Source organism: Procambarus clarkii, chromosome 29 (assembly GCF_040958095.1).
Source record: "Procambarus clarkii isolate CNS0578487 chromosome 29, FALCON_Pclarkii_2.0, whole genome shotgun sequence".
NCBI lineage: Eukaryota > Metazoa > Arthropoda > Malacostraca > Decapoda > Cambaridae > Procambarus > Procambarus clarkii.
In genome coordinates, this window is record NC_091178.1 from 24,520,059 (window position 1) to 24,531,592 (window position 11,534).

Genomic DNA, 11,534 nt, shown 5'->3' on the forward strand with positions numbered 1-11,534 from the left:
ACTGTTTATATATTTATTTATTGGTGGTGGTGAATATATATTTATTTCTGAGCAGTTTTATCCCTTCCCCTTTAATTTACTTGCGTTACGGAGCACACCTCTTGAAAGCCACTACTAGCTTGGGGCCCGATACCCTAACTCTACTAACATCAGAGAAAGAACCCTGTTGCGACCCCAGAGGGCCATAACAGTTATACATGGTGCTTACTGTTGCACACAATGGTGTTTACTGTTGCACACAGTGGTGCATACTGTTACACACAGTCGTGTTTACTGTTGCACACAGTTGTCCTTACTGATGCACTCAATGGTGCTTACTGTTGCACTCAACGGTGCTTACTGCTGCACACATTGGTGCTTACTGTTACACACGGCGGTGCTTACTGTTGCATACTGTGGTGCTTACTGTTGCACTCGGCAGTGCTTCCTGTTGCACACAGTGGTGCTTACTGTTGCACACGCCGGTGCTTACTGTTGCATACTGTGGTGCTTACTGTTGCACACGGCAGTGCTTCCTGTTGCACACAGAGGTGCGTACTGTTGCACACTGTGGTGCTTACTGTTGCACACTGCGGTGCTTACTGTTACACACGGTGGTGTTTACTGTTACACATAGTGCTGCTTACTGTTACACACAGTGGTTCTTACTGTTACACACGGTGGTGCTTACTGTTACACACGGCGATGCTTACTGTTACACACAGTGGTGCTTACTGTTGCACACGGCGGTGCTTACTGTTGCACACAGTAGTGCTTACTGTTGCATACTGTGGTGCTTACTGTTACACACGGCGGTGCTTCCTGTTGCACACAGAGGTGCTTACTGTTGCACACACAGGGAGGGAGGGAGGGAGCCGGTCGGCCGAGCGGACAGCACACTGGACTTGTGATCCTGTGGTCCTGGGTTCGATCCCAGGCGCCGGCGAGAAACAATGGACAAAAGTTTCTTTCACCCAATGCTCCTGTTACCTAGCAGTAAAAATAGGTACCTGGGTGTTAGTCAGCTGTCACGGGCTGCTTCCTGGGGGTGGAGGCCTGGTCGAGGACCGGGCCGCGGGGATACTAAAAAAGCCCCGAAATCATCTCAAGATAACCTAAAGATAACACGCCAGTGCTTACTGTTGCTCACAGGGGTGCTTACTGTTGCTCACAGGGGTGCTTACTGTTGCTCACAGGGGTGCTTACTGTTGCTCACAGGGGTGCTTACTGTTGCACTCAGCGGGGCTTACTGTTGCTCACAGGGGTGCTTACTGTTGCACTCAGCGGGGCTTACTGTTGCAAACGGCGGTGCTTACTGTTGCAAACGTAGGTGCTTACTGTTGCACACAGTGGTGCTTACTGTTGCACTCAGCGGTGCTTACTGTTGGACACAGTGATGCTTACTGTTGCACTCAGCGGTGCTTACTGTTGGACACAGTGATGCTTACTGTTGCACTCAGCGGTGCTTATTGTTGCACACAATGGTGCTTACTGTTGCACACGTCGATGCATACCGTTGCACACAGAGGTGCTTACTGTTGCACACAGAGGAGCTTACTGTTACACAAAGCGGGGCTTTCTGTTGAAAACGGTGGTGCTTACTGTTGCATAGAGCGGTGCTTACTGTTGCTCTCAGCGGTGCAAATGGGGGTGCTTACTGTTGCAAATTGCAGTGCTTTTGGTTGCACTCGCCGGTTCTTTCTGTTGTACAAATTGGTGCTTACTGTTGCAAACTTCGGTGCTTACTGTTGCTCAAAGCGGTGCTTACTGATGCACACATCGGTACCTACTGTTACAAACGGGAGGTGCTTACTATTGCACTCAACGGTCCGTACTGTTGCACACAGCTGTACTTACTGTTGCACTCAGAGGTTCTTTCTGTTGCACTCAGAGGTGCTTACTGTTCCCCTCAGTGATTTCTGTTGCACACAGCTGTGCTTACTGTTGCACTCAGAGGTGCTTACTGTTGCAAATGGCGGTGCTTACTGTTGCTAGCGGCGGTGCTTACTGTTGCACAAAGTGGTGCTTACTGCTAAATACGATGGTGCTTAGTGTTGAACACAATGGTTATTACTGGTGAACAACGAGGTGCTTACTGCTACACACAGCGGTGCTTACTGTTGAACGTCCGCACCATCACAAGGTCAACAACAGCAGTACTTACTGATGATACACTAAGTACTGCTGTAGTTGCCCTTGCAGTGGTCTTTAAGGTTTATTCACTAAGTACTGCTATTGATGCTATTGATGCCCATGTGATTGTGTGTAGGGATGGATATACAATGTCCAGCTGTTGTTGCCCTTGTGATGGTGCGGAGGGTAGATTCCCTAAGTAATGCTGTTGTTGCCCTTGTGATGGTGTGGAGGGTAGATTCCCTAAGTAATGCTGTTGTTGCCCTTGTGATGGTGCGGAGGGTAGATTCCCTAAGTAATGCTGTTGTTGCCCTTGTGATGGTGCGGAGCGTGTAAATATTAAGTACTGCTGTTATTTCCTTTATAGTGGTCTGTTAGGTGGACATACTACGCACCATTGTTGTTACAGTAAGTAAATAATAATTGTTTTAATTAATGAAATTGTTTTATGTATTATTTAAATGCAGAGGATTGGAAAATACTTTGTTTCAATTTTTATTATTATTTTATTATGTTAGGCGTATGTTTCACAGGTACTCCAGTACATAAAAAATATAAGTACAATTAACGTTCCATAGATAATTATTTATTATTTATAAGTATTCATTCAATGTTGCTAAGAATTAGAATATGAAAGTAAGACCTTTGACAATATGTTTTCTTTAGCATAATTTGCCCAAAAAGGTTATTATCAGCACACGTCTATTTATTGCACACAGGTTGGACCTACTATGTTAACATATGTTGCGAAAGGCTTCACAATCTTTCTGTCATTCGTTTTTCAGCCATACTTTTTATGAGGCACAAACACACCATAACATTGTCTCGTATTTGATAAGTTATGAACAGAAACAAAGCACAACTTGACTTACCTGGAGCATATCTAGAGAGGGTTCTGTGAAATCTTCTTCTCCCCGAGCCCGGCCTTAGGCCTATATTGAGATTATATTGAAATGATTTTGAGGATTAGCGTCCCTGCGGCCCGGTCCTCGACCAGGTCCTCCTTTTTGTTACACATCTCCTGGAAGCAGCCTGTAGTACCTCCCGGTACTACAGGCTGGTACCCGGTACCAGCCCGTAGTAATTGGTACCCGGGAGTTAGACAGCCTGTCTAACTCCCGGGTATCTATTTACTGCTAGATGAAAAGGAGCATCTGGGAAAAGAAACTCAACCAATTTATTTCCGCCTGCGCTATGGATCGAACCCGGAACCTTAAGACTTCGAATCTCGAGCGCTGCCCACTCAGCCGTCAGGCCTCGTGACAACTTGATCCATCAGGATGTTGCTTGGGACAATCAGCATTCCCACATATCCACTACAGCCTGGTTGGTCCAGTACTTCTTGCAAGGATTTATCTAATTGCCTCATGAATACATCCACCTTTGTTCCAGCAATATTTCAAATGCTTACTCGGGGGGATTGTTGAACAGTTGTGGACCTCTGATGTTCAGGCAGTGTTCTCTGATTGTGCCTATGACACCTCTACTCGTCACTGGTTCTATTCTCAATTTCCTTCTTTGTCTTTCTTTCCAGTATGTTGTTATTCTACTGTGCAAATTTGGGACCTAGCCTTCAAGTATCTTCCATATATATATGATACCTATCTAGTCTCCTTTCTAAACAGTACATTTTGAGAGGTTTGAGACGGTCCAAATAATTTAGATGTTTTATCGTTTCTATGCGTGCTGTATATGTTCTCTGTATTCCCTCTAATACAGAGATTTCTCCCGCTCTGAAAGAGGAAATGAATACCGAACAATACACACACAGATCACACTAACGTGATGCATCAAATGAACAAATCCACAATGGCCGTGACGAGGATTCGAACCTGCGTCCGGGAGCATCCCAGACACTGCCTTAATCGACTGAGCTACGACAGGGTTAAAAGGGTTGAAACCGAAGTTCTACTGAACTTGTCGTAGAACTAACCCTGTCGTAGCTCAGTCGATTAAGGCAGTGTCTGGGATGCTCCCGGACGCCGGTTCGAATCCTCGTCACGGCCCTTGTGGGTTTGTTCATTTGATGCATCACGTTAGTGTGATCTCTGTGTGTGATGATATAAGGGCGAAGAGGGAGAACGGCCTGTTGACATAGCTCGGGTGCATGGGGTGGGGGGGGGTTGTGTAAAAGCCGGGTTTGTGCCTCGGAGAGGCCACGGGATCCAGTAAGTTCAGTAGAACTTCGGTTTCAACCCTTTTAACCCTATCGTAGCTCAGTCGATTAAGGCAGTGTCTGGGATGCTCCCGGACGCAGGTTCGAATCCTCGTCACGGCCCTTGTGGATTTGTTCACCGAACAATACTCAAGATAGGTCAGCACCAGTGATTTAAATTTTATTAGCATTGCTCTGGGGTCTCTGGATTTGAATGTTCTCTTAATCCATACTGTCATTTTCCTAGCCGCTGCTATATTTGTTCGGTTATGTTCACAAATGTCAGGTTGTCAGACATAATTCCCAGATCTTATACATATTGCTTTATTTATATGATTGGGTCCTGTACCCTGTGTTTCGTTTAACTTCGTTTCAACCTTACCTAAGTACCAGGAACTTGTCACCTATTTAACATCATGTTATTTTCAGTTGCCCAATCGAAGACTTTATTAATATCTGCCTGCAGGTTTTCAGTATCTTCTACAGAGGAAATTTCCATGCTGATTTTTATATCGTCTACAAAAGATGATACAAAGCTGTGACTAGTATTTTTGTCTATATCCGAGATAAGGATGAGAAATAGCAGTGGTGCAAGGACTCTGCCCTGGCGTACAGAACTTTCCACTGCTCTTGAGTCATCTTATTTGATTGACCGTCACACACTGCTTTATGTTTGACATAAAGTTGAAAATCCAACGCCCCACTTTACCCGTTATCCCTATTGAACTCATTTTATGTGCTATCACTCCATGGTCACATTTGTCGAATGCCTTTGCAAAGGCTGTGTTTACAAAACCTGCATTTTGTTTTTCTTTTAATATTGGCTCTTGTGAATTTGTCATAGTGGTTGAGTAACTGTGACAGGCAGGATCTTCTCGCTCTAAATCCATGTTCTCCTGGGTTCTGCAGTTTATTATTTTCCTTAAAAATTGAAATTTTATTACAAATTCCTCTTTCAAAAGCATGTATTATGTCGATGTTAGTGCAACTGGCCTATAATATTTTGCAAAAGCTTTACTACCTCCCTTATGCAGAGGCGTTATATCTGCAGATTTAAGTGCTTCTGAGATCTCCCCTGTGTCCAGGTTCTTTCTCCATATTACCCTGAGCAGTCATGCTACATGTTACATTTCTTTATGAATATTGAATTCCATGAGTCAACACCAGGAGCTGAGTGCATGGGCATGTTGTTAATTTATCTTTCAAAGTCTTTCGAGTTCATGTTAATATCCGTTATTCTGTATTGGCGTGTGTAAACCTCACAGATAATTCCGAGGACACACCACAACACTAATATGTTTTATGTATCCCATGTGATGACTACTATAACATGCCATGCAAATTTTAGTACACACTGAAGAAAGGTCTAACGACATCATGTTTCACAAGGGAAATAAAACACTGTTACATGCTTCTAAGTCTTTAACAAATCACCACACAGTCTGGATACAACACAGTTCTAGATATTATACAAGACCTGTAAAATCCCCAGCTGTACCATGTTCTATACCTCAGCCAGACTGTTTCATGTTGTACATACCGTGAACACTGTGGAAAATTTCCACCATACCAGTATTATGATCTAGGAAATGAAGTGCATCTGAATTACATCTGAATCGTATCTGAATCATATCCGAATCTCCTAAGAATCCTACATCTGTATCGAATCATACATCTGGATATCATACGTCCATGACAGCACGACAATGGTCACGTCCGCCATTAAGCCTAGGGATGGCCTACATGACTTTGCTCATGGGCTCTCATGGATCTAGAACCTTATACAAGGAGCTGGCTTAATTCAAATTCAATGGGAACAGTATTTGACTTCCAGTGATGGTTATTTTAATCTGTAATAAAGAATCAATCTGTACTACAAGTACTATTAATAACCACTAAATCCTATTTAAACTGAACCTACAATCACGCTTTATCTCAAATTAATCGTCGTGACGAGAAATAATTAATCAATATTCATTGTTTGCCTTCCTCACTGAGTGAGGAAGGCAGCAGCAGCCTCGGAGAGCAAGCACCCACTAGCGCAACCCGTCCTCGACTCAAGTCCAATACATTCAGTGGTCAACCCCACAGACGCCTTCATAAATTTTAACCTGCTGTTCATTCAAAATTGGAATTTTTTCAAGTATAAATTAATATTATAATATATTAGCATATTGTGTATAAATAGGCATAGGTTAGGTTAGGTCAGTTGTTTAGGTTCTGTTGGCGATTATTTGTATTTGTAGTACGTGGGTGAAGCATTTACAGCGTTGTGGTTCGAACAAAATTCGTCAGTGAAGCACTTGTTCCGGATATGTTCGAACGTCAGCAGTTGTGAGTCATGTGTAAACCGCTTTTCATTCATTAACAGGGGGTTTGGCGGGTGCATGGAATCACTTTTGGATCTTTGTTTGGAGGACGGGCTGACTAGCGCTAGTGGCCCGAAGCACAGAATCTTTTGTTTACATATAGAGTGAACACGTGTGATGGTGTCTGTGACTATTAACAAAACTAACACCGCACAAACTAAATCTAAAATCTCAGTGATAGCTCCCTCAACTATAAACAGCAAATTTAAACAAATGCTACAAGTGAATTTATCCAACAGAATCGCTGTTATCTTATCAACAAAACACTGTGACTTATCTCATCCAGAGAGATATAAAGTTTAGCAATTTGTCAAATAAGCATCGGTTCTTAATTTTGGATAAGTATTAAGTAATTGTGGAGTGTAAATTGGCCAATTGCATATATATGACCTTAATATGTCCATATAAAATTGTTAATCATTATATTGCAGGGAAACTCTCCACTATAAATTAGGCCTCTATCTTAAGCTTTATAATCTAATCTGAATACATGTATAAATAATTTATCTGTATAAATTATCAATTACTATCATAGTTATCAGGTGATAATATTTGGTTGCCTATAATCTATATATCATATAAATCTTGCTCAAATAATTTAACTGGTTATTGTTATATTTACTAAGTATAATCCCATTTATTGGCTGGAACAATTCAAGAGCTAGGCTAGATTGTGAAGTGTTCAGCTCCTTTTGATGCTAGAACAGAACCAGGATTTACAGTCGTTGTACTGAGTTTTATCATTTAATCCATTGTATAAAATACAATGCTCTATGAGTCAAAATACCAACAGGTACATTGTGCTTTTTTCAATCAATAACCTTGTTGTGGGAAAATCTTCCAACAGGAATATACTAGGAATTCTCCTAGTTTATTAAGTGTTTATTTTAATGTCTTAGTTTATTAATTTATTTCTTAAATATTTATATCTTAATATAAGTGGTCTGTATTTTCTTAGTGTGCTAGGTGTTAGTAATTAGTGTCAGATTTCCGACATAATTTTTTTTGAGATATATACAAGAGTTGTTACATTCTTGTAGAGCCACTAGTACGCGTAGCGTTTCGGGCAGGTCCCTGGAATACGATCCCCGCCGCGAAGAATCGTTTTTTCATCCAAGTACACATTTTACTGTTGAGTTAAACAGAGGCTACAGTTAAGGAATTGCGCCCAGTAAATCCTCCCCGGCCAGGATACGAACCCATGACATAGCGCTCGCGGAACGCCAGGCGAGTGTCTTACCACTACACCACGGAGACTGTCGAATTCTTTGAAACACGGGTCGGAGTCCACTATTTAGGACTGGTGAATACTCCATTGCTGTCCTTCAGAATTATAATATTGTATAAGTTTTAATTTGCACTGTGCAGCAGTCCTTTCAGGACGGATGTTCTGTACTGGAGCTGCAGGGGTGGGGAGTCTATAGACGACTTCATTTCCTGCTAGCTCCAAAGGAACTAATTTCTCATGTGTCTTGAGACTTGTGGTACCTCTGCATTTCACGTTTACTATTCTCAAGACACCCTGGCTGTCTGGATGGACCGAGAATATACGACCCAGAGGCCACTCTGAACAAGGATCGTCACTGTCCGCCAGAACATCACCAAGTTGTAATTGAATTCTATTGTAGGGGCTCTTTGCCCCATGGCACTCGCTCAGAGCAGTTAGGTTTCTCAAGTCCAAACGTCTTTCCACCAGCTTATGACTTGACGGATGTTTGTAGAGCTGAACCAAGTCTCTTTTTCTGACATACGAAAGATCTTCTGGTCCCTCGTCAATGAAGGACGCAAGAGGGTTAAGAAGTTCTCCATTCATCAGATGAGGCTGACTTAATGGCTTACGTTGCAATTGATCGTCAGAGGGGTGGGTCAGTGGTCTTTTATCGACATGAGACTCAATTTCTGTGACAACGGTGTGAAGCTCCTGTAGACCAATCTTTTGACAGTTGAGGGTTTTCCTTAGACAGTGTTTCACTCTTCCCACCATCCTCTTGAAGAAGCCTCCATGCAACGGCGCTCTGGGGGATATAAACTTACAGTGGCACTGCTGTTGCTTTTCTGGTGGTGCGTACCACTGGGTGATTCCAGACATCCCTCAGACATGTCACCAAGTAAGAACCATTGTCTGAGATCATCAACTTGGGGCAGGATCGACAGGCAGTAAACTGATGAAAGGCCTGAATGAATGATTCTGCGCTCATGTCAGGAAGTCATGTCAGAGGTAAGGGGTATCTAGTACCCACCATGTAGAGTGCAGTGTCCGTGTATATGTAACACAATTAAACTGCTTATTCTGTGGTTATGGGGGAGAAACATTGGATTTTTACTTCTAAATTTATTTGGGAATGCTGTAAGCCCAACCCGTTCTCACACAAGACAGCACATATATGACTTAATGCTTAAAGTCAATATGTTGAATATGAATTAGTAAATATGTGATATATTCCCAGTTACTTACTTTTACCAAGGCCCAAACTCTTCCTCACATACCAATTTACGTGTCACAGTACCCGTCCGTCAACATAGATAGCAGAATATTCGTGATTGGCTCAATTATAAGGAAAATTGTAGTTTTCAGGTCCCACATGGGTTGTGAAATTTACCTACTATTGTCCATGCTCTTAGAATATTACAGATCAGCTACTTCCTATTGAAGGCTCGTAGTTTTGTTTTGAGAAATATTAGTGGTTCTTAGTAAATTATAATACGCACTAAAAATTATTACATAGAATAACAGTGCTTCACCAATCAATATTATATACCATAGTTTGTGCTTTACAAATCTTTAAAGGATGTTTTGTAGGAACGCTAACAGAAAACTATGTTACGTTGGAATGTCTATGGGTAAACTACTACAAACAGGACGGTATTGTGTCTACTATACCAACTATAGCTAGGATGGGTATATTGTCACCTACCGCCTGTTAGGTGGGAAAGGGGTCCAATACCACCCACAGGATGGATATGAGGGTCACATCCACCCACAGGATGAGTATGGGGATCACATCCACCCACAGGAAGGGTATGGGGTCCAATACCACCCACAGGATGAGTATGGCGTCCACTACAACCCACAGGATGGGTATGGGGCTCCAACCACCCATAGAATGGGTATGGGGCTCCAACCACAAATAAAATGGGTATAGGCTCCAATAACACCCACTGGATGTGTATGGCGTCCATTGCCGCGCGTCGAGCTCGAAAACCGCAGCATTCATCTCAGAACCATGCCTATTTCACACAGATTCCTTAATAAACGTAAGAGTTTTATATGTCACAAGAAAGATAGAAATATAAGCTTCATTCTAAATACCTTACCATGGGCATATTTAAATTTAAAGCGAAGATACGTGTACTTTTATAATAGCCGAGCTTTAACCCCGGACAGATTGATCGACCGAGCAACTCTCTCTCAGAACAATGTTTATTTCACGTGAATTCGTTAATAAACATATATGTTGTATATGTCTCAAGAAAGGCAGACATATAAGCTTCACTTTAAACACTTTACCATGGACATATTTAAAGTTCTAATGAAGATACATGTATTTTAAAAATTACGGATCTCCCACCCCGTACAGACTGAACGACAGAGCAACTCTCTCTCAGATCAATGTTTATTTCACGTAAATTCGTTAATAAACACAAATGTTTTATGTCTTAAGCAAGATAGAAATGAGAGCTTCATTTTAAATACATTACAATAGACATATTTATAGCTCAAGTGAAGATACATATGTTTTTATAGTAGCGCTCAGTAGCTTGTCGGGCATGGAGTGCAGACGCCTACGCACTTGCCGATATATTGTATAATTAACAAAGATACGTTAATAAAGCCTAAAATCTTATATGCCTCCAGAAAGACCGAGATATGAACATTATTATGATTTCACCAAATGAAATATATCATGTTCGAGAACAAAGATATATCAATTTTAAATTAAGTTTCGACTCTTGCTCGGGCGAGAGAGAGGGAGCGACTCTCGCCCCATCTATTGGAGATTCTGTCCACTAAAGACCCAAAGCAACTCAAACCCTCCTAGCATTATTTAAGTAATGAAGTAATATGGTATATTTACTATAATGTGGGTGCTGAATGCAGAACATGAGAAAACATATATTTACTCCAAACTAATATAATTTCATTATGAAATAAGTAAATAAGTAGCATCAAAGGAAGTCGACGGTCCAAGCGTCAATGTTGTGGAGCGACTTATCCAAGATATATCGTTGTTTGGAAAGTGTTTGTTGGCATATCCAGTTGTCGCACTTCTCTGCACAAATTATCACAAATTTAAATTATAATGTTAACAAGTAGAATACGTATTTTTAATAAAATCTAACATAACTAGCCAGAAAACATTTAACATTTATTAAAAAAATATATGCTTGGAAGTTAAATCGACTTCATAGGACAATAGTTTTGTTATATATACTCGTTATTCGTTGACATGCGTTCGCTACTTAAACTACCATGTACTGTACTTATGTAAAATCTCCCATGTCTCTTCGCTCATCTCACCGAACCCTTCAGGCTCTTTGATATATTGTTTAATTAATTGAGATTCACAAATAAAGCTTATAATTGTATATGTTATCAAAAAGGCAGAGCTTATTTTAGTTCATTTATTATGCACCCCATACCCATCCTATGAGCGATAGTGGAGTGTTACAGAGGCACATAATGGGCTCAGGGACTGAGCCCCACAATTCATATAGCCAAGCAAGTTATAATCTTGATAAGCTAGTTACAAAAGTCAATGCACATTGTCACATCAACAATGGGCTCGAGTCCGACCACAAGTACAGTTTATAATTTAAGCAACTGACATATATGGAGGGCTAGTGTCACAATTGATATGTTTATCCTACACATAACCCCCTCTCCCCCATCCAATGGG

The 11,534-nt window shown here is 41.4% G+C and overlaps 1 protein-coding gene across 1 annotated transcript; it reads right to left on the reverse strand.

Moving 5' to 3' along the window:
- Positions 1-7,930: 7,930 nt before the first annotated feature.
- LOC138369674 (uncharacterized) lies at positions 7,931-8,725 on the reverse strand. The gene has a single exon (XM_069333104.1). The coding sequence runs from the start codon at positions 8,723-8,725 to the stop codon at positions 7,931-7,933; it is 795 nt and encodes a 264-aa protein (XP_069189205.1).
- Positions 8,726-11,534: the final 2,809 nt, after the last annotated feature.

Coding starts and splice junctions, on each gene's coding strand:
- LOC138369674 (XM_069333104.1), bottom strand. CDS start 8,725: ATGTCTGGAATCACCCAGTGGTACGCACCACCAGAAAAGCAACAGCAG.